A 24,520-nucleotide genomic window follows, 5' to 3' on the forward strand; every position below is an offset into this window, starting at 1 on the left:
TCCTAGACACACACACACACACACACACACAATACATGATATGGGGTCAGATGATAGAGCATCTGTAAGTGTTTTGCAGTGCTCATTTGTTTTTACCATTTAACATTACTCATGTGTACACACACCTGTTTACACATCTCCGTATTCTACAGTAGTAGCCTACTGTAGTAACTGCACATACACTTTAGTGATTTTTTTTCCTTTCGTGGGTTGTAGGTCTACTAAAAGAACAGTTGGCTGGTGGAGAGTGGAGTGTTGGAAGTTTAGATTGCGTGTAGTTTTTTGGAAGAGTTGAATTAAGTCAAACATGAATTGGTGTAGCCTATTATTTCAAAAGTGTCAATTTGAATGGCATAGGTCTACATTATAACAATTGTTGTACATGTTGCACATATACTTAAATGTATTAGGCTTGGGCTTATCCCCAAAACCTACATCCGGTGAGTCAGACTAATCATAAAGTGAAATCACGACCATCAATTTTTGTTAGGCCTAACAGCTGTTGTACGGTTTGCTACTACAGGTCTGCCATGTTTGACCAAAAGCTTGGAGTGAGATTTTTTTTTTTTCCTCACCCCCCCCCCACACACACACACGTAGTGTAAAGTCGGTTGCTTTAAATGATATTTGCCAGCAAGTGTCACTAGTGTACAGACAGTGTTAAATGTGGCCTCGAGTAACGCCTCAGTGCTTCAGAAAGCCTAATTTCGCCATAATAATAGGGTTTGTAGTTCCAGCTGTGGCACTCTAATCTACAATTTTAAGTCTACTCAAATCCATAGGGTACAAACGCACGCACACAACACACACATCCATATTACCTATAATACCGCATTTTTCCCTCCCTAAAATGTACCTTCATATGCTGACCTTTACCCTCAGTGGCGTGTCAGTGTTTGCTGTCGCTGATTGGTTGATTCACCGGCATGACATTCGACGGGGAACAGGAAGTAACTAGTTAGCCACCTAGCACTAGTTAGCTAACTGGATCCTCTACCCGCCGTCACGAAAGTTACCTGCAACTGGGGCGAATATTCCTTCAATTTGCGATTTCAGAAACACGTGTAAATAGGCGCCGCGATTTAGCTTATGGGTTAATTCCTGTAAACATTTGTCTGATGAGGTACGTTTTCCTAGAGACTGAGCTAGGTATGCTCTAACGTTAGCTTTCCAGCTAAGCTAGCTGACTAACACGTTAGCTCAATGATTTTTAGCTGTCTAGCTTGCAAGCGAGCTCAGGACGTGTGTCAAAATAAATGCCAGAGAGCTACAGGCTCAGTTGTAGGATTGATTTCTGACTTTTTATTTGAAATCAATAAGCAGCTGGATTTTTCGAGCATTTTTAGAGACTGCTCGATTGGCACTTTGCTTTGGCGGTGGGAACATTATGTCCTATGACCTGAAAATTATCAATGATAACTATACATTAATGCTGTGTTAGTCTGTTGATGAATGCATAACGTTACGTGCGCAGTTACGTTTCAGGAACAGAAATATCTTGCCAAATGACCATTGGCCCTCTAGTGACCTAAAACATTACAATGCCAAATTTGTCTTCTCAAGGTTGTCTAAAGAATGTGCATGACATTAGCCAGCTAGGCTAACGGCAGATATGAATTGTATGACCTTTAATCCTAGTAATGCAAAGCCACTCCGTTTAGTCATTGTTAATTTTTCAAGGAGACTTGGGAGATAATGACATGACCAATTCATAACAAATTGATAGACATTCAGTACCTCACATAGACAATGGTTGCTGACAATGTGTTTTGTTTACCCTATCAGGTAGATGCTTGTCTGATGTGGGGGGGCTTCCCAGGGTGGCAGGATGGAGCAGAAGAGGAACATCCAGATCATCGAATGGGAGGACCTCGACAAGAGGAAGTTCTACTCCTTCGGGGTGTTCATGACCATGTCCATTAGGGCCACCGTCTACCCCGCCACCCTCATCCGTACTCGGCTGCAAGTGCAGAAGGGCAAGTCTCTCTACAGTGGCACCTTTGACGCCTTCTTCAAGATCCTTCGTGCCGAGGGAGTGCGGGGCCTCTACCGAGGCTTCATGGTCAACACCTTCACACTTATATCAGGCCAGGCGTACATCACCACCTATGAGCTTGTGAGGAAGTATGTTTCCAACTATTCTAATGACAATACCATCAAATCCCTGGTGGCGGGAGGCTCGGCCTCCCTGGTGGCCCAGAGCATCACTGTCCCCATCGACGTGGTCTCCCAGCAGCTGATGATGCAGGGCCAAGGGGAGCACCTGACTCGCTTCCGGATCAAGCACAAAGTGGAGGCGGGGAAGGCCAAAATTACATTTGGCCAAACCAGGGACATTATTGCTCAGATTTTTGCGGTTGATGGCTTCCGCGGTTTCTACAGGGGATACGTTGCCTCTCTGCTCACCTACATCCCAAACAGTGCTGTCTGGTGGCCTTTTTATCACTTTTATGCAGGTAAAAGTTTTTTTTCTTTATTAGTCATTTTGTTTGCACTATCACCAATTACACCAAGGCAAAACATATAGAATTGTGTTCTTTGAATACATACATTATTACTGCTATAATCATACAACGTGATTGGACATGGCTATGCACAGCATTTTTCCAAGTACCTCACACTGAGTTATCTTATCACAGAACAGCTCTCTAAACTGGCACCCAGTGACTGTCCTCATCTGATCCTGCAAGCCATGGCTGGACCACTAGCAGCTGCAACTGCATCCACTGTCACCAATCCAATGGATGTGGTTAGAGCTAGAGTACAGGTACACACATCACAACTGTGGTAAAGAATTTTGTAGATGTTTGATTAGGATATAAACATTACAAGGGTCACCTTTTTGTATTTAAAGCCTTATTAGATATGTTTTCTTATTTTGTGAGTGACTACAGTCTTGTTTGTGTTTGACAGGTTGAAGGCAAGACCTCAGTCATAGAGACGTTCAAGCAGCTGATGGCTGAGGAGGGATTCTGGGGGATGACCAAAGGCCTGTCTGCACGCATCATATCCTCCACTCCTACGGCAATCGTCATGGTGGTCGGATATGAGACCCTAAAGAAAATGAGTTTGCGACCAGAACTGGTAGACTCTAGACACTGGTAGAGGACACTTGAACGTTGTTGTACTGGCCCGGTTCCATTTTGGCCCCTGGGCTCTACACGCATTGGTGTTTCACAGATACTGTATAATGAGACAGAATGGGTGATAGAAATATAAAAGACTACAGGTTTCAGGGCCAAATTGGAACTTAGGTGAACTCCATAGCATTGTTGTCTTTAATCTATTTCTTTTTGCCTTTTTGAACTGCTGCCTTTTGTTTGAAGTAAAGTGGGGGGGCATTTTATCACAGAATGTGGTGTGGTAAAAAAAAAAGAGATTTTAAGTTTTGTTGTATGTGATTCCGTGGTGTTTCATAATTTGCTTCATGACTGCCCAAATATTGAACTGAATCTATGTGACCTTTTTGTATTTCTATTGTCTGAACTAGAATACCTAGAAGTTCACCTCTAAAACCATGTTTCCTTTGTCCCTTCTGGTAGTAATAGTTAAAGGGGTAGTTCAGAATTTTGGACATAGAGGCCATTTACAACTTGCCCATAATGTTGATTGATGGAGAACATTTTCAGCTGATTCCATGCTGTCTCTTGTTCTGGCTTTAGCGGCAGTAGGAACGGCTAGCATTCAAAGAAAACTCAAACACTCCACAGTGCACCCAAATCAAATATGAGGACAGTCTGTTGGAGTCTCATTTGAGTTTTTATACCATCATTATTGAAGTCCAACTATTGCTGAACCAGCTTTGCACCAAACAAGGTGCCGGTTTGTTGCTTTGTTCATGCCGAAGACCTTCGGAGTCCTACCAACACAAGAAGTCAGAAATCAAAAAAGGATACTGCGGGTGGCTTAAATGAAATAATGCTATTTAAAGTATAACTGTGGGGGTGTAGAAAGCAGATTCTATATAATGGGTCGACATCAGATGTCAGTCACACTTAAGCCAATCAGAGCGCTGCTCCCAACTCTGTTGAAATGGTTAAATAATTTATTTACTGAGGTTACAAGTCGACACCAACCAAAGAGTGGTCTGGAAGAGTTAGAAGCACTCGGCGGACCGTCGGGTTGGTGTGAATTGGTTTAAAGTCATCCTAATCTGAATCCTAAGGACGGATACATGTTATGCCAGGTTCAAATACAATGGCCTAGATGATTTTAAGTAGTTTTAAAACAACATTTAATTGTTTTGTGACTGTCCATTTTGAACATCAAAAGTTCTAAATCTGCCATTTTCAAGACTTATCAATCTTATTGGATGACACAACGAGATGGACGTCCTAAAACTAGCTTTGTGTTGTGGCTGTTGTATTTGGACCCGGCTTTGGTTTTAACACAATTTTGTTGAAGCACATTGTTTACAATTAACCCATGTATTTTTTTTTACCTTTTCCATTGACTACCAGGCTGGAACCTACACTATGGTGGGAAATGTATCATGACTACACCTACACCAGTGCAGTACTAAGTAGAGAACCAATGCAGGGGGATAAACAGAATCAGGTTCATATGACCCACCTTACAAACTGATATTCATGTAGTATTAGTATTATTATGCTGCTAGTGTTTAACACCTAATAAACATAGCTGCACTGGAAAAAGTATGAAAATGTTCAGGTTTCAGGTCTGATGCTTTCAGGGGGTTTTGATTTTAGCAGGTGTAAAACCCGGCTTCAGAAAGTAAACTAACCATTGTAGGGTGGCTGGGGATTGCAAGGTCCATCGCAAGGGCTTTGGTGCCGACGTTTCCTTGAGCAAGACACAACCACCGTATCGCTCACGAGCAGCACGGTGGTGTAGTACCTAGTACTGTCGCCTTACAGCAAGAAAGTCTCCTGGCCTTTCTGTGCGAAGTATGTGTGTTCACAAGGGTTTCCTCCCAAAATAACCCAATACAAAAAACATACAGAAGAACAGATGCTCTTCAGTCCGGTCCCTGACCGAGACCTGGACTGAGCATTTGGACTTGGTCCCTGGGTGCCATGAACGAAGGAGGACAGCTTGGTTGGGAGAAATGCAGGGAACAATTTCCACCGGCAACCCCGAAATTGCATGTGTGTTGTGTCACCACTCACTGTGTGTCACGTGTGGCCGAATAAAGACCCCCCCCCCCCCCCCCCTGTAATTAAAATTAGAAATGAATTGGTCTGCGGTGTAGTGGTCTAAGCAACAGGTTCTGGTGCAGCTGCCCACTGGGGACCGGGGTTCACGCCCTGGTTTTACCAGATCCCAATATGGATGGACGGTCCATCATGTGGACCATCATGGACCCCACAGGGGGAATGGTGTATTAGGCCGCCCTCCAGAGGGAAGTTAGTCTAATTTTCCGCGAGGATCCGCCGCTCTACAGCGACCCCGTCTGGTGTGGGGGTCACAGGCTTGGGTGGGTCAGGTAGCTGGCTCTCTCTTCCGGACAACCAACTGTGGGGTTGTGCGACGGAACACTGTCGGACGTAGACAACTCCAAGTTGTGTTTTTGTGTATTGTGGAAGTAAATCTCTTGAGTGCAATCAATATGTGAATTATCTTATTTTTTTACATTTTGGGTGGATATTCTTTGAAATTACTAAAAACATAATGTCTTTAACAGAATATATCATTTTTTCTGTAATTCATTTTTCATTTTATTTTATTCATACCATAATCAGGCCTTTTGATGATTGATCAGACCTCAAAAGGGATCTACCCTACATCTGAGCAATTTGAAATAATTTGAATTAAACATTTGAGTGCCCAATAATTGAGGCATTACACTTTGTAATCAGCTTTTTATCAAAGGTCTATGTTTTACACCATTATACTTTTCCCACACATACTTTCCATTCCTTTAGAGAGTTTAGACTTACACCCTATTCTTACATTCCTATTCTTACATTCTGCGTCAGACCCATGCATTAAAAATAAAAACATAATTTCCCGCTTGAATCAGTTTTTGTCCTAACCAGCCACATCTACTAAATTCCTGGGCACAGCACAATGCTCATAGTCCAAAACCGATCACCTGTATTGATGTATTTTTGAAGCATCAAGTTGGATTGTCTGATCTGGTAGGTTTGTAGTTTAGTTGTGTGATATTATTACATTATGATTGGTAGTGTAATAAGTGGATCCACAAACCAGTGTAGGCTGCAGTGTAGGGTAATGGCTGGATTATATAAGCAATGAGATGCATGGACCAACTTTAAAGGGATCAGCCAATTATTATTTATTTATTTTATTACTGGGAATGTAACAGAAGGATGCAGACATGTATGCATATTTATATTCTATTATATTTATAGGCACTTTGGAGAATCTGCCTTAGCTCTGGTTCGCAGTAGCAGCCTTGCTACTGGAAAAAGAATCGGCTGCTGTAATCTTGAATTACAACATCCACAAAACGACATTGAAATGTTTCACTCATGAATTTGGTGTTACATCTTGTCTTTGTATCAATTGTTGGAATCTGAAAGCACCACTGTTGGAGCTATAAGACCTGAAAGAAGAGGTTTTATTATGATTTGAGTAGTGACATATTTTATGGTATTTGCTAGGGATGCACTGATATGAAAATTTAGTCCGATACCAATAACAGATATTGGCCGGGTTTCCCGATAAAGAACCTTCTTAAGGAACCCTTCTTAAGCAACCCTTTGCATGGGAGTTAAGAAGCTTCTTAACTCGTTCGGGAAACCCGGCCATTAACATTGCTGTCACGGTCGATAACCGATATTTGCTGATGTCAATATGATCTGTATAAACACAAGTTTATTTGATAATCAAATACTGAAAACACAGGCAAACACTGTCGCTATTTACAAAACATTTGGAAAAGCCGATAAATCATAGATTTACCGCATTGTTTCCACTCAAAAATAACACACACAACAGCTAAACAGAAATAATTATTGATTGTTCACATCTGCCCTGTTTTGCCGATGTTTTCCAATACAATATATTAAAAAATGACTAACATCGACCAATACCGATATGATTGCCAATATACTGTATGTGCATCTATAGTATTTGCTTACCTTGTCATTTGAGTTATTGATATTGTTGTTTGGCCCAGTAGAGCACTTTATTATTTAGAGGTTAATCTGACTCCTGCTGGGCTGTTTCTTTGCAGCACTTACAGTACCTGTGCAGGAAATGGGTTAAAAGGCAAGATGGCCGCCCCCATTGTCACAATTGAATTTGGGCTTGAAGCAGACACAATAGACTAAACCGTGAGTAATTATCACAATTATCCACGACTGCCATAAGCTGTTGCATCTAAACGCACTGAAACCTGTCTGTAAAGCAGTCAGGATTGTGCTATAAGGTTGGAATATTGGCACAAACAAATTGAAGACCTTTGCCGTTTTGGGCATTTGCTTGTAAGTATTTATTGGAATGATTATGGAAATGCACCCATATGGCAAATGCTGAAATGCCAAATGTGTTACAATATCCTATTTTAGGTTAGATAGGCTAGTTAGGACAATGTAGTGATATAATTTACAGTGTTGGGAGTAACTGATTACAACGCAACGGATTACTGTAATCAGACTACTTTTTCCAGTAACTTGTAATGTAAGGGATTACATTTGAATTTTCAGTAATCGAATTACAGTTACTAACCTAACAAAGATGTGATTACTTTTGAGTTGCTCACATGCGTGACCGTTGCTTTCATTGGGTTGATATGCACATGTGGTCTCTGCAGTCGTGGCTGAACTGACTGTTCATGTCATCAGGGTGGAGATGTGGGTGGAGATGTGCCAAGAGTGCTGGTAAAAGATCAGATTTTCTTGTGTCTATTATGATCTAAGATGCAAAACTGATCCTAGATCAACACTTATATGATTTGGGTAAGAAATAATCAGGTTTTAGAAAGTAACTCAAAAGTAAAGTAATCTGATTACTTTTCAGAGAGAAATCAGTAAAGTAATCTACTTTAATCTAATCTAATTACAATTTAAGTGAAAGTAATCAGTAACTTTAGTTGATTACTTTTATTAAATAACTTCGTTTAGTGTAGGATTAGTTAGGTATGTATCTGTGGAGTGGTTTCGGGGAAGAGCTTTAGGTCATCCGATGTATTAAGGGGCGTGGCTAGGAGCTCATCTAGAGATTGATCGAGTCCAGTTGGAGACGTGCCGGAGAAGAGCTTGAGGACACATCGTGATGAATGCAGAAGAAAGCAAGAGACCTCTGGATGCAGAGGATTGTCTATGGAACTTTCCCAATTGCTCTAATTAGCTAGTTTTGCTTCTGATGTGTGTCAGTAGGCTATTGGTTACTCAGTTAGTCATAGCTGGCTTTTGGTCAGTGTCGCGTGTCGATGGCAGTGTAGGTAAATTTCAGTGCTAGTGTTAATTCTAGTGTGGTGGTTTCATGGCAAATGGTCGCTAGTTGGTTAAAGGAGTAATAAAGGGAAAAATCATGTTTAACCCTGTTTTAAGGTTACTTCTGATCATATACAATGGTTCAGATCAAAAAGTTGACAAAACTAGCACTTTTGAGAAAGTCTGATAATTGCTCTACCACCGTTTTAATAATACAATGGATGTGGGGGGGCACCGTGAAAAATCATTCAAAAAACATGTTAATATCTCAATTTCAACCCACCGAGGTGTTAGTTGGCGTTCTGACATACAATTTGCCATAAAGTAAGATTCTAGTTCATCTGGAAAGGCTTTTTTAAATATTTAGCATAGAACTATTTAGTCGCAGCACATACGTGTGTAAACTTCCGCTTGAACAATAACAATAGCTACCGTAAGTAGTTCCGCTTCCTGAATCCCCTCTGCGGATTGATCTACACATCTACAACGGTTGCTTCAATACAAATCAATGGATTTCATAAAATGATCAATAAAACCCTACAGGATTCATACTTTGCAGCAAATTTGATGTCAGAACACCAACGGACACCAATTAGCCCCTCGGTGAGCTTCTTGTCTTTGAAATCGAGAGTTTAACATGTTTTTTAATGATTTTTCACGGTGCCCAACCACATGGCCGAAAACGGTAAATGCAGTAATACACGTTATAGCCAACTAACAAGAACGTGGGCTTAATCCTACTTGGACAAAGTAATGTAATGAACATAAAAATCAAACAAAGTACAGTTACTCTTAGCTACCAATAGCCTATAACCAGAGATTACCTGATAATAGTATGAAGAAGCTATCAAAATCCCTACTGAAGCCATAGCTAGCAACATAGGGCTAACACTAATCTACCGGGCATTTCTAAGCAATGATAAAACGTGGTAGAATCTCACCATTAAGGGATTGAACCAGTACACTTTCATCCCCTTGCTCAAATATAATTATACCTCACACTGTTATCCATCTCTATACTAATAAAAGACTTGCAACTAAAGAGCTACAACACAGTAGCTGGTGGCTAGGCTAACATTACATTATGTTTGTACACAGCTTTTTGAACCAGAATTTACCTGATCTGTCCGGGGCGTCGTGTTGAGCTGGTCCTCAGTGACTAGGTTGTTCAAGACTACCCTCCAGTGATGGTTGCAAGCGGAATTTTGACGATGTCCCAACTAAGTTCCACCATGGGAAAAGGGACAGGGGAGGGCATGCCATGCAAGCGGAATTCCGACGGTATCCCAACAAAGGTCCAAATACCGCTACCGACTCACCAGCAGAAATTCTCCAGCTGTTTAACAACGGTGCCCCTCTAGACACCCCCAAGTAGAAACACTCCAGCGGATTGTCGCTCTGATTCCGATGGATGACCAATATCTGTATGCTATCTCGGAAAAGGTTGGAGTGAAAGGATGAACGTGTAGAGGTTTGGGGTGTAGTCCCATAAAATCATCCCCATCATGTCTTGAACCCCGATCTCCCAGGTGGGAGTCCAATACTTTCACCGCTACTCTACTTGTGCAGTGGAGATCGGCGGGTTAATTTTGGTGTCCTTTATTTTGGTGTGCTGAGACTACTGTCTCTTGTGGTGCCAACAGAGAAATGCAGGTTAACATTCAACGGAGTAAGGGAGGGAGGGAGTGACAACCCGACAAACGCTATCTATGGTTCATGCACAAAAAGGCAGCAGTGTGCACTTGAGAGATAAGCTAACTATCCAATGTAGACAAGAATAATATCCCTCTAGTACTCAAGTCTTACTCTTATAGAGTATAACTGTTTTTTGAAATGGTTGAAAATATTGCTGTCCAGAGAGAGTGGCCTGAAAAGGAATGGGTAGCCCTTGTAGCGTGTTCTAGGGTTAGAGCTATGACTATGACCGGTATAATTTATGATTATACCGCGGTTATCACAAATATGAAGGAAAATGGATTTAAGGCATTAAATCAACTCGTATGGGGCACCACCCTGTTTTGTACAGGGAAACAAGATAACCTTTATCAATAGTCTAATTTATTCATCAATCTCAGTCTGCAGGAGGAGTTCTTGACTCAATCAAGTGACCTCAGATAATGTGATGATGCTCGGACGTGGTCAAAAGTTAATAATATTTATTGAAATTAATCGAAACTAATCAATTATCAATCAATTATCAAAATAATATTATAACACAATTCAATAATAGATGGAAAAACGTGGCAATATGAAAACACAGCAGAAATGAAAAGAATGATGTCAGATTATCACAGCCTATCCTAAATCTTCTAAGCTTAAACACTTTGGCATCACCCCACATCAAAGAGAACGCATGGATGTCAACCTTACAGTGATGTGTGAAGAACGTTGTCCGGGCGGTGTTGTCTGGCTTGAAGCATGGAGGAGGCACATGACTGATGGTCGCTCAGTTTGAGGAAGGGGGCAGCACGCCTGCGCTCCCGCTGGAACAGTGATAGTAGCGTTGCTGCACGAAGTTGAATTTTGCGGAGTTCAAAGTTCAGTTTCAGAGTTCACAAGTTGCAAATATCTCATTCAAAACCTCTGCTCTCGCCAGAGGTGGATCTTTGAAGAGTTGGTGGAAATTCCTAAACCCTGTGTCGACTACAGAGTTCTTAGATAGCGGTTCAGTATTCCACAGATACAGGCTGATTGTATCAACCAGACACACACTTGAAGTTACTGGAGAGTTGAAGGAGAGTGCACGAGAGAGCAAGAGAATAAGAGAACAAGAGAAAGAGAGTCCTTGTCTGATCGCTTTTAATGAGCAGAGAGTGAGTTGTGACCTGTGGGCGTAGAAAGGCACCCGATTGGTCACTTGGATCAATAACCCAGTGGGCCCTTGTTACCATCATCAAACAGAGCTCACATTCTGTACTCACTCTGGAATCATCAAATATCCCAGTTATGGTTTCAACATGATATGACATTTCCACAACATGCATAATCACCTGAGTCATGATTTTAGCCAAAGATGGATACCAAACTTGACTATGGTAGACTTAGCAGCATAGAATCAGTTATTTATAACACACAGTACAGTTGCATTACAAATACAGTGCATCACACAATAACCTGGTTCATCGGGCTTATTCATGTGGCGTTTGCATCCCATGGTGGAGATGGAGCAATTTCACTTTATTAAAGAAACAAGGCAAGAATGGAGGATCCTTTGTTCCACTGTGACTGTCTGTGGATGTGTATTGTTGGCCTGGCCTGCCGCCGGGGGATGGGGAGCAACAGGGTGTGAGAGGATTTCTTTATCAAGATCCCGCATTCCAACCTGAGGCAGAGTGTCCCACAATATCACAAGAACTGTTTTGTGGTCAGTAGAAATGGTCAGTAGCACGGCGTCATGTCCTCCAAGATGATCTGCTCATGAGAAAGTGGAAGCCTGTAGATTGGCCAGCAGCTGAGAATTGGAGTGTGCATAGGCAAATAGTGTTGCTTCTGGGGTATTGTAAGGTGCTACGTCTGGCCCACGAGACACCACTAACTGGCCAATTAAGTATCAGGAAGACACAGGCCAAATATTGAAACATTGGTCATGTTTAGTCGCTCCTGTCACTCGTGTCAACAGTTGGGAAAACCCATCCAGAAGGTCCCTGTAGCCCCCCTTACTCCCGTGCCTGTGGTGGTCCTTTTCAAAAGTGGTGATAGATTGTGTGGGTTCTTTGCTGAAGTCTAAGAAAGGGAAATAGTTCTTGCTCACCATAATGGACGTGACAACTTGTTTCCCAGAAGTGGTGCCTCATAGACACATCAAGGCAAAAACCATAATGGAGACTTTGGTGAAGTTTTCCTCTAGGTTTGGTCCGCCACAGCAGGTGCAGCATGATCAGGGTACATAATTTGTGTCTGGGGTTTTTCAGGAGGTTATGTGTGAGCTGGGAATTTCCCAACAGTGACGTCCACATATCATCTGCAGTCCCAGGGATTCCATGAACGGGTTCATCAGACGATGATCAAAACCTATAGCAACCAGTTTCCAGGGGACTGGGATGTTGCTCTCCCCATTTTGCTCTTTGCCATGAGGGATTCAGTGAGTGAGTCCAAGGGGTTCATCCCGTTCGAACTGGTAGTTGGCCATGAGGTTAGTGGTCCTCTAAAGTTGTTTAAAGAACAATACTTCAACCAAGGTCAGGTGGCTCCATGTTGCAGTACGTGTTGGAGTTTAAAGACCACTTGTGGTCGACGTGTCAAGTAACCAGGGATAACCTGCACAAGGCACAGGCCAGAATGAAAACTCAGTTTGACAAGAAGGCTGTGGAGAGCCACCTTGTGGTTGGCGATCAGCAGGTTTTAGCCTTGGTGCCCCAGCAAACCTCTAGTTTGAGTGCCTCATTCTGTTGTCCCTATATGGTGATGAGGAAAGTGGGAGCCAAAAACTATGTAATTAGCACGCCTGAGGGTAGGAAATAGACCAGGCAATGCCATATAAATCTGCTCAAGAGGTACCAGGGTCATCCGATTGGGTAGCTGGTGGCATGTGTGGCGATGGGGTCAGTTGTAGGAGAAGATGGTAGAGGAAAGGCAGAGGCAGGAAAGGCAGAGGCATAGGGTTCTGTTTGGGTAACTCAAAGGCTCTCAAAGAAATGGAGGGTCAGCTAGAGAATTTACTTGCAAAGTGGCAGGCTGCATTTAAGGGCCCGAGTGGCAGAGTTCCCCCCCTTTTTAGGGATGTCCCAGGGCGCACCTCTCTAGCCCTCTCTAGATCTCGGTGGTGCTGAGCCCATCAAACAGCACCCTTACAGGATAGCACCCTCTAAAGTGCAGATTCTGAGAGAAGAGATGTCTTATATGTTGGAGATTGGGGCAGTAGAGCAGGGACAGAGTGAGTGGAGTTCTCCCATAGTGCTATTTCCGGAGCCTGATAATACGTCACAACCCTGTTAAAGGGGAACGCCGCTGTCATAGCAAGTTTAGCTCAAATGTCGCTTTGTCCTCAATTAAACCAGTCCGTACACACCAATATTTAACCGATCCGTGCAGTAGTAAGCTAGCTCCTTTTTCCTCTGTGCGCGCACCCCCTTTTTAATGGAGGTCTATGCCTCTGCTAAAAACTGTGATAAACATGCATTTTCGAGGCAGGAAGCGCAGGGTGTGATCTTACCGGTGTCATTATGCTGTCATGTGAAATATATCGCATTCTCAAACCGAATATTGAAACAAAAGCTCCATTTGAGCCAGAACTATTTCACCGAATGCACTATACCATACCTTTCGCATTGTAAACTTCCACCGAGGTAAAGCTAAACGATTGTTTACATTCTCCTAGCCATGTCTAACACGTCAACACATGGGGGTGGCGATTTATTTCACAAGACAACATTCTACTGAGAGCGGTAAGGGGCTTCCTGGCGCTTCCTGCCTTGAAAATGCATGTTTATCATAGTTTTTAGCAGAGGCCCATAGACCTCCATTATAAAGGGGGTGCGTGCACAGAGGAAAAAGGAGCTACATGTCGTATACTCAGACTATAGGGAGAATAACACTTGCTGGTTCCATGTTTGAAACTTAGACAAGGCTAGTGGATTGTGATCTGTATACAAAATCACCTCTTGACTGGAGTGCGACACGTACAGTACACCTCAAAATGCTGGACCGCTAAGACCCAGAGCCTCCTTCTCAATGGTCCAATAAGCTTTCTGATTATGCTTCTTTGAGAAGTAAGCCACTGGTAAGCCACTGTTCTGTCACATCCGGCTGCATGAAGGTATAACATCCCGGCTGACGTGTTGTCACTTATGCCCCAAGGGGAGCCTACTTTCTGTTTGTCACTCAAATGACAGTGAAGTAGTTATTTTTCCTTTCCATGTAGACGAGGTCCCTCATTAGAGCAAGGACGGGAAGTCTATTTTTGAGTATTTGAGGGTAGAGAGCATAGGTGGGATACCCACTGAATTTTGAAAATTAGGAAGAAAGACCAAAAACATAACAAAAATAGTAAAAAAAATACATAAATATGTGACAGGTAGTACATTTTTAATATTTTTTGTTCTCTCGATGGGCGGAGGCTATTCCCTCTCAGCAGGCCCAGTCAATGGGCCTTTGCCGGTAAGTCTCATTCTCGTTTCTTGCTGGACCAGTGCGTTTTGCTATCAAATCTACTCTTCGCCATGGACTCCTGTGTGGAGTCATGTGTAAGTTCCGTTCTGTGCTGTTGGAAGGTAGAATCTCCACCCTCCACTCTATTCATGGGATTGAGCAACTCTTAGGCAAGCCGGTTCTTGACCAGGTGCAGGTGCCTGACCAGGCACAGGTACCTGACCTGGATGCCCGCCTCACTATGAACCACTGATGGTTGCAGAGCTGAAGCCTTTGTGTGGGGATATGGGCCCTGGGGAGGTCCTCTGGTCCATGCTTGGAGCACGGCCTATAGGCTGTCATGCTCCACCCCCAAGCCACTGGATCCCTGGACTGTCATCTGTCGTCGACTGCTGGCGCAAGGACAGGAAGCAAGGGAGGAACACTTCCCATGTAGTCTCTCCACCTCATTTGGCTATCCACCTGAAGAACACCTACGCGGGTCTGAGGAACCCCACCTGGGCACTCCTGGTCACAAGAGGATCAGAAGAGTGAGCTGCCACATCCCTCCTTAGTCCCTGGAGTCCCTTCCTGCGCCCCCCAGCTGCCCTCTTCAGCATCCAGTCTCCATTATCTTCACGCCCCCCCCCCATCCTACTGTACATGGTCCCCTGTTGCATCTCAGCAAGCATCGGAGAATCCATTCTCCACAAGAGGGTAAATGGAAGGTGCCCTGTCTCCAGCAGCGGTTTCCAGTGCCTCCTGTACATGTCAAGCCTTCTGCGTCTGAGCTCATAGTAGGCTCTTCTATGGTGTGTCATGTTCCAGTTCCGAAAGCGCAGACCTACTGCTTCCCAGGGGCCAAGGTCTCAGACATCAATTCCGTCATCACATCACTCATCAATGATCATCCTCTGGTCTCATCCCATCATCCATGTCGGGTCTAACGACATCAGGCTCCAGCAGTCTGAACGGCTGATGAAGGACTTCAAGGCTCTGGCTTGTCTAAATAATCCAACTGCCTTTAAGGAAAGGAGAGGGCTTGGGCTGATTCATTTAAACATAAGAAGTCTCCTTCAGCAACATAAATTAGATAATCTGAAAATCCTAGTCTCTCAGGCTGACGCTTATGTCCTGGTACTGTCTGAGTCCTGGTTAAAGAAGTCTGATAGTAACTCTCTTGTAGCTAAAAGCTATAGGAACGCCAAAAAACGCTTAAAGAAAACTTTGGCAATGACTTCCTGGTAGCAATCTCATACCCGGAGAAGGCCCTTAATTGGACAACCATCAAGGCAGGAGATAGAAAGGCTCTCCAGGCGTATGTTAAACTCTCGATTTCAAAGACAAGAAGCTCTGGCCGCCACAAATAAGACATTGTGGTGAAGAAAGCATGTCAGAGACTGTACAACCTCAGACAACTGAGGAAATTCAGAGCGTCCCACCAGATTCGACTGAGGTTCTACTCATGCACGATCAAGAGCATCCTGACTGGGAATATCCCCACCTGGTACAGGAACAGCAGCACTCAGGATCGCAAGGCCCTACAGAGTAGTACGGTCATCTTAACAGCTGAGCAGCTGTCTGTGCTACGAGTGCCTGACTCCACCTGCAGGTGGATTAAGGACGTCTTATCTAACAGGACACAGCGCGTCAAGCTGGGGAAGAACATCTCTGACCCCAAGTCCACCAGTACCGGCTCCCCACAAGGCTGTGTTCTTTCCCCCCCACTATTCTCACTGTATACGAACAACTGCACCTCCAGCCATCAGTCTGTTAAGCTCTTGAAGTCTACGGACGACAGCACCCTCATAGGACTCATCTCCAAGGGAGACGAGACCGCCTACAGGTGGGAGATTGAACAGTTGATGACCTGGTGCGGCCGAAACAACCTGGAGCTTAAAGGAAAATGCTCGTTTTTGACAACCTGGACCTTATTTACGACATATTATAAGAAGTTTGACTCACCCAGATCACTTTTGTGTTGTTCGGAGGCCTGTAGAAGAAATTTAAAATCCAGCGCGAGCCAGTATATCCATGTAATGGCGGCGCACGGGGCATAGGGAATGCAGTTTCTCAAAATCCATTTTCGGCCGCTAAACGGTTGTTTTCATCAATCACATTGCATGAATCGACAGTTGATATTCCTCTACGCGAGCCATTCTTTCGGTTTTCAAATACGTGGTCTGTAGCCTCTGTAATATGATCTTTACAAGCCTCTCCCCCACTTGCTCCAGCACGCATGCGCACAGGCCAGCGCGCAGCCTGCTATTCTCCGGCTCACATTCTCTGCGCTACGATCGTAGTTGGTGCCGAGAATATTGTCGTCGTCATTCGTCAGCAACAATCCGATCGTAGCGCAGAGAATGTGAGGGAGCATAGCCAGTGTAAAGATCATATTACAGAGGCTACAGACCACGTATTTGAAAACCGAAAGAATGGCTCGCGTAGAGGAATATCAACTGTCGATTCATGCAATCTGATTGATGAAAACAACCGTTTAGCGGCCGAAAATGGATTTTGAGAAACTGCATTCCCTTTGCCCCGTGCGCCGCCATTACATGGATATACTGGCTCGCGCTGGATTTTAAATTTCTTCTACAGGCCTCCGAACAACACAAAAGTGATCTGGGTGAGTCAAACTTAATAAGGTCCAGGTTGTCAAAAACGAGCATTTTCCTTTAACACTCTAAAGACTGTGGGAATGGTGGTCGACTTCAGGAAGAACTCAGCCCCTCCCCCCATCACCCTGCATGACTCTCCGGTTGCCACCGTGGACTCCTCACGCTTCCTGGGTACTGTCATTTCCCAGGACCTCAAGTGGGAACTGAACATCAGCATTCTGATTAAGAAGGCACAAGAGGATGTACTTCCTGCGGCAGCTTAAGAAATTCATCTGCCACAGACCATGATGGTACAATTCTACACCTCCATCGAGTCCATCCTCACCTTCTCCATCACCACCTGGTTCTCCTTGGAGTCGGCGGCAACATTTCACTGTGACTGTACACGTATGTTACATGTGACAAAGAAATCTTGATACCTGGTGTCACTCGCCAGAGAAGCAGCTTCGCTACCATAGCAGCAGAGAAGGATGTTCAACACAGTGAGCTTGGTGTAGAAACATCAGTGGAGAAAACAAATCATACCATCTGCATCTGTTGCTCTGGAACCCATGACATTTCCGCATGTCACCAAATGAACAAGAAGTCACACAGAGAAAGTGGAACTGCTCAGGTCAAACATGGATCTGCTTCGGCTGCCTCAACAAAGGTCATCTCAGCAGGGACTGCAAAAGGCACATCTTGTGGTGTCTTGTCAGCGACTGCACCCCACAGACTTGCATGTTCAGAAGAGCAATGTAAAGACTAAAAACATTGAAAGGACAGCTTTGGTTTCTTTGGAAAAGAAGCATGAGCATATCGGGGCTGGTGACAAACATTGTACTCTCTCCATAGTGCCAGTACAGGTCACGCTTCACAAAATCATCCAGACTTCTGCCTTTCTTGATCCTGGCAGCTCTGCTACCTTCTGCACAGATGCATTGAAGAATGCAGCTTTGTTCGGCTGCCTGGGGTGTATACTCTGGCAGAAATTCCAGTTTGAAAAGAGCACATTCCCATGCAAAAAGACATAAAGAAGTGACCATATTTGAAGGAGGTTCAGTTGTCGCAGATTGATGTAGACATAGGGCTCCTAATCGGAAACAGTGCACCCAAGCTCATGGAATGTTCTTAACAGCCAAGATTGATTGGAATAATTTGCCTGTCAATATTCGATCTTTATTATCTATTTACTTGTTCAAAAATGCTCTATCATCTCTTTATAGGAATAGCTGTGTATGTACGTAATCACACATTGTGATACAATGCTCTATAACTGTACTGCTGTTATCACTGACATTATTTTCCCATTTGTAATTTGCTCATTTCCATAAGTACCGTATGCAAGATCTGTTTAGTTAATTATGCATGCAGATGTGCGTATGCGTTTATGTGTGTGTGTGTGTGTGTATGTTCTAATTATGTTGTTATGGCATTATTGTTGTTGAGGACCCCCTTGAAAACGAGATGGGTTCATCTCAAGGGGTTATTCCTAATACATTTCAATAATAATAATGGACCTTACACTGTTAAGACAATTTTAGGATGGGTGGTGAATGGTCTACTTCATCGAGACTGTGCCTGCAATGACCCGTAGTCAACTTCATGTTTGCTTGTCAGACGCATCTCTCTTGACAATCTTCTACTCCAACAGTACAGCCATGACTTCCCAGAGAACCATGAAGAGAGGACCGAGATGTCAATTGAGGACAAGCGATTCATGAACATAAATGGAAAGCTCTGTAGGGCTTAAGGATGGACGTTAGTCCCTGCCACTCCCATTCAAGGCTAAGGATGCCCACTGACAGGTAAATGGCAGAGCAGCGTGCAACATCATTGAAAAGGAAATTCAACAAAAATCCAAAGTTTCACAGAGAGTATACTACATTTCTCGACTCCATGTATGACAATGGATATGCAGAGCCATATAATATGACCAGTTATTTGATTGGTGTTCTTATGCGCTTTCATCTGGATTCAGTGGCCTTCATTGCTGACATCAAAAGTATGTTTCATAGAGTCAATGTCCAGACATCTGACATGACCTACTTGCGCTTCCTTTGGTGGCCACAAGGAGATGTGACTCAGGATCTGAAGGAATACAGGATGACCGTGGATCTCTTCGGAGCCATGTCATCAAGTTGTGCTAGTTACCGTATGCCCTGAATCAGACAGCTAAAGACAACAAGGGTGACTGGTAAAACAAATGACCATTCCTCGCAAGGAACTGACCACCTCAGTGCTGGCAGTAAAGATGAAGAGGATTCTAAAAACAGAGCTTCACATCCCACTAGAGGTGCTGTTGTCTGTCCTGAAATGCATCCGAAATGAGAATCAGAGATTCAAAACGTTTGTGGAAAACAGAGTAAGCAGGATCAGAGAACATCACAGAGACATGTAGGAAGTAAGCTCAACCCTGCAGACCAACCGCTTACTGCTGCAGCTTTTACAGAGTGCAGTACCTGGTTCATAGGCCCAGACTTCTAAAGGCACCAGAGGAGGAGGACTGGCCTAAATCTCAAGCTGACCTTGCTCCCATTCCTACAAAGAATCCTGAGGTAAAAAAAGAGAAAGGTTCACTGTGAACACTGCTGACAAAGGACTGTGATGCTACAAACACTCTCCTGCACTACTTCTCGAAATGGAACGAACGACTGAGGGCAGTAGCATGGTTCCTCAAACTCAATGGGATGGCAAGATGGCAGACCCGCATCATGCCTGGTATGCCACCCCTCACCAACGTAGGGGTAGACTACTTTGGTCCGATAGCGTTGAAAAGGGGACGTAATAATAATAATTTTAATTTATATAGCGCCTTTCATGAAACCCAAGGTCGCTTTACATCAGAGCAAATAAACAGACAAGAGACAACAACAAGAACCAATTTAGCTGCCAAAGGCCTGGGTGAACCAGTGTCTTATTAGTGCAGACTTGAAACTGTCCAGTGTTGGGGTTAGGGTTATTGGAGGTAATTGTGGGGCGAGTAGATGATGCAGAATTTGACTGGAAGCCAGTGTAGGTGTTCCAGGGTAGGGGTGATGTGCTGCCAAGGTTTGGTCCGGGTGAGAACCCTGGCAGCTGAGTTCTGCACATACTGCAGTCTGTCCAGGGCTTTGTTGGAGAGCCAGAACAGAAGTCTGTTACAATAGTCCAGGCGGGAAGTGATGAATGCATGAGTGAGGGTCTCAGCAACAGAATCATTGAGTGAAGGCCGAAGTCTGGAGATGTTTTTAAGATGGAAGAAGGCATATCGGACAACAGATTTTATGTGGGATTGATATGAGAGGGTGGAATCCAGGATGACCCCCAGGTTGCGAACCTCGAGGGATGGGGAGATGGAACAGCCATCCACATGGAGGATAAAATCCCCCACCTTCTGACGCAGGGCCTTAGGAGCCACGACCAGGAGTTCCGTTTTTTTGCTGTTGAGTTTGGGTAGGTTGGTGGTCATCCAGATTTTTTATTGCGAGTAGGCAGTTGACTATGGACTGAGGAGGGAGCAGGGTGGTTGGTGAAGCGCTGAGATACAATTGGGTATCGTCAGTGTAACAATGGAAATTGTTTGAAGTAAAGCACTACGGAGTAATCTTTTTAATAATAGTATTATTGCCAGTAGGGCAATACATCTAGAGGTTGCCCATTCATCACACATGACTCCTGTACTAATGCCTTTGAGCGTTTTGCCTCAAGAAGAGGACAGGTGAAGGAGATGAGGTCCAATAATGGTACTAATTTTGTTTCCTCAGAGCATGAGTTGTAAGAAGCCATAAAGGCATGCAACGTAGAGCAGATAGAAAAGGCTCTCCATCAAAAATGGCATCAAGTGGATTTTAACCCCCATGGAGGTGTATGGGAGTGGTTAATCTGCCTTGTAAAGAAAACTGTCTTGTCGGTGACCACACAACAAATCCTTGATGATGAAGGTCTGTAATGTGTGAAGCAGAATCCAGTTTCAAAAGTCTTCCGCTGACCACTGTCTCTGGTGACTCAAATTGCTGATATTTTTTGGAAGAGGTGGGTCAAGGATTTTTTCCTCTGCTATAAGAGCGACCAAAGGAGCTGTCTAAGAAGGAACTTGGTTAAAGGAGATATTGTGCTGGTGGCAGATAACCGTTCTATTAATACATCCATGCAGATAACACAGCACCGCATGGATCGTGGCTGATGGCAGCGTGATAGACACAAAACCAGACTCTAAAGGCAAGGCAAGTATATTTGTACAGCACATTTCAGCAAAAAAGGCAGCTCAAAGTGCTTTACATGAGACATTAAAAGCATCAAGACAAAGTGCATGAAACACATAAAAGGTCATATAAAACGAAATGCACAAAAAAGGACATTTAAAACAAAATGCGGGAAAATAAAATACAGGAATAAAAGTTACAGTGCAGTGTATGAATGAATAATTATTTGATTTAATAAAAAGCAGCGGCAAAAAAAGAGTTGCAGCAACGGCCTAGTTCGCATAGTTCTTCTGCAAATCAATATGTGAATTCTGCTGGGGTGTTTCTTTGTAGCACTTAACTGTGCAGGAAATGGGTTAACACAAAATGGCCTACCATGTAGCTGTAGTAACATCTCTGTAACTATGAATCTACTCTACTGACAGTCATGTCTTTTATGAAGAATTTAGCCCATGCATAGTGCTCTGTAAATGTTCCTAGCCTAATAGATTTAAATATTTTCCAGGAGCTTGCTCGATCGTCTCATTGAGAGAGATCAGGGAAGAGTTTTTACAGCTCCCCTTTTCGGCCCCCAGGTGAACGTTTTGCGTCCCTCTGGAAAATGTAGGGGTAGGATGTATGTCCATCTCCCCTTTGCTCTCTGTAAAGCTCATTGTGCCTCTATGTATGAAATGTGCTATACAAATAAAGTTTAATTTGATAAAAAAGCAAGACGGCTGCCCCCATTGTCACAATTGTGCTAACAGGTTGGTATATTGGCACAAATAACCACCATTATTTAAAAAATATCTATACTATAAAGACATGTAGTTCAGTGGAGTACACAAAAGGACACCTTACATTCTGAGTACCTAGTAGCAGTTGTCAGCAGTAAATTTACTTCTTTTTTTAAAGATTGGCAGTGCTTTAAGATTCCACCTAAAAAAACAAACTAAATGCTGAAAATCCTGGCTGATCCCTTTACCGAAGTATCTGCTACAGTCAAATGCAACTTTCATCTCTCACAGGATAGAACAAGTATTTCTCTTTCACACACAATCACTCACTTGAGTGTAAAAAAAAGCACTGGAGCATTTGCACTTGTGAGCAATTAACTCCCCGAGAGCTTGTTTGGTAAACCACTTTGCCTGGGGCCTTGGAATTCTTTTATATCTAACAAGAAACCTTGCACCAGATTTTCGCAGTGTGCTTCAAGAAGTACTACAACAATCCTTCATCTCTTCAAGAAGTACTACAACAATCCTCCCTCCTAAGCACCTATTGTTTTTTAGATTATTATTCTTGTACTTTGCCTTCAGCAGTAGATTATGCTCTTAGTCACACGTCAAGATGCACTTGTGAGTTCTGGCGAGTAGTACATTGGCTTTTCCTACGTTAAATGCAATTATTGTTAGTCGCTTTGGATAAAAGCGTCTGCTAAATGACTGTAATGTAATGTAATGTAATATGTAATGCTTGTTATCTAAAGTCTACTTAGTAAGTGACAAACATAACAATTTTAATTTGAGTCATAATTCAGTCATCACTGTGTCATTTGCACACACTGTACCTGATTTCTTTAATTCAAGATGGATCATTGTGTTTTCAGTCAATGAAACAAACAAATCCCATAGGGATGGTAAACAGATAAATCTCATATTAAATTGTGTTGCAGTTTGAGGAATCTATCCAGCCCTTTGTGTCCTTGTTTAACAGTACCACCCCTCCTCAGTGGTTAGAATGAAATGAAGTCCACAAGTCCAGCCATCATCCTTACAGTGCCTGTAAGGTCAACCTTAACAAACGACCTTAAGAGAGAGTGATTTAGGGGTCTTTAAGATAGTCCATTTTGAGTCCATAGGGGTTGCAAGGCTTTGGAAGGGTTCAGGTTGGGGAACTCCCTTAGGAGAGTCCATTGTCCAATAGATATGAGAGGATTTGGCAGAGTATAATGTGATTCAGTGGTCTCAATGGCTAACGTCATTGGTTGATATTCTTGTATCCAGGGGGCACCAGTATGTCTCATTGGAGGTGACATCTTGACATATAAGGTCTCTTTGTGCTAGTTAATAGACGAGATGGATGGGCTCCATTAGAAAGGAGCCAATTTAGTTTTAATCCAATAGCTGTTTTACTACTACTCCACAGTCTCATTTGCAATGTGAATGCAGAAAGTATTGTTGAATAATAACACAGTGATACTGTCTCAGGGAAAAAAACTCTTAAAAGCTTTATAGTATATAGTAAAATAAAGGTTATTCGGATTAAATAGTGTATATTATATAATAGTTAAATATTATAGTGTATATTCTGTTTTGGATAGTAGTGTATATTTAAATGTATACTGAGACTGATTCTGTACGCTGACCCTGTATTTTGTCTTGTTTCTTCTGTTTTTACATTTGGGGACCACAATGGAAATAAGCCTTCTGGCTTTATTGTGTTTTAATCTTCTGTGATATATGTTGTCTATGTTTTTATTGTGGGCAGTTATGCCCTTCTTTATCACCTAATAAACTCAAATCAAATCAACAAAAAAATCTATTGTCCAATGAAAAGGAATTAATTTGCTATGCGAAATGTATGTAGAGCCCTGGTTGGCAGGCTCCTAATTTATTTGATATTAAATGTCATGTCGATACAAGGTATTATGCCGCTATTACTCCTGCATCCATCTCATCACCCCACAGGAAATGAGAACAATGGGATGTACAGGGAAAACCTAAAAAACATGCCCAAATCTGCAACTGCTCAGTCCATCCCAGACCCATCCTGGATATCAAAAGTCATTCAACAACTCCCTCTTCCATTATCCCTCCATTGTTGATGCAACTTCAGGAACCTCTCTCACGTTTGACCACATTGTGTTTTCTTGCCATTGAGAAATACACCTCCCAAAGACTAAAGACACATCCACTGATTGATGAGAGAAACAGTGGCAAGCAAGCGTGGGTGGGGAAATAGATGGAGCCTTTTTTTACATGACATTTCCTGGAGGGATGACAGAGTGCTCCCTGCCCTGCTCCATACATTAATTATCAACCGCTGTCTGGAAGGCACTTTGTCAAAGAGATTGATGAAGAGAGCCATCAGAAAGGGAACAAATCAGACTTTTGGTAGTGGTGGGGGTAATTGACCGAGTCAGGGGTGGGCCTCTTATTCTCATGGGGTGCACCACTGTAGTTTTGGGCGGTGCACAATTGAACTGAGCTCTTCTTGGAAAGTGCAGTAGCCAGACTGGCTTTCAGTGCTGCAAGGCCGAGGACCCAAGCATTCTACTCTCTTATACTTGTATGAAGGACGTAACAACAAAGAAATGTTGAATCTC

General features: G+C 43.2%; 1 protein-coding gene across 1 annotated transcript; it reads left to right on the plus strand.

Moving 5' to 3' along the window:
• The first annotated feature begins 996 nt into the window (after positions 1 to 996).
• LOC311308559 (solute carrier family 25 member 44-like) lies at positions 997 to 3,490 on the plus strand. Its single transcript, XM_084437531.1, has 4 exons — positions 997 to 1,123; positions 1,786 to 2,456; positions 2,640 to 2,767; positions 2,914 to 3,490. The coding sequence occupies exons 2-4, from the start codon at positions 1,829 to 1,831 to the stop codon at positions 3,103 to 3,105; spliced, it is 948 nt and encodes a 315-aa protein (XP_084293657.1). The 5' UTR covers positions 997 to 1,123; positions 1,786 to 1,828; the 3' UTR covers positions 3,106 to 3,490.
• The last annotated feature ends 21,030 nt before the right edge of the window (positions 3,491 to 24,520 follow it).

Source organism: Borostomias antarcticus (genome assembly GCF_949987555.1).
Source record: "Borostomias antarcticus genome assembly, chromosome: 4".
NCBI classification, from domain to species: Eukaryota; Metazoa; Chordata; class Actinopteri; order Stomiiformes; family Stomiidae; genus Borostomias; species Borostomias antarcticus.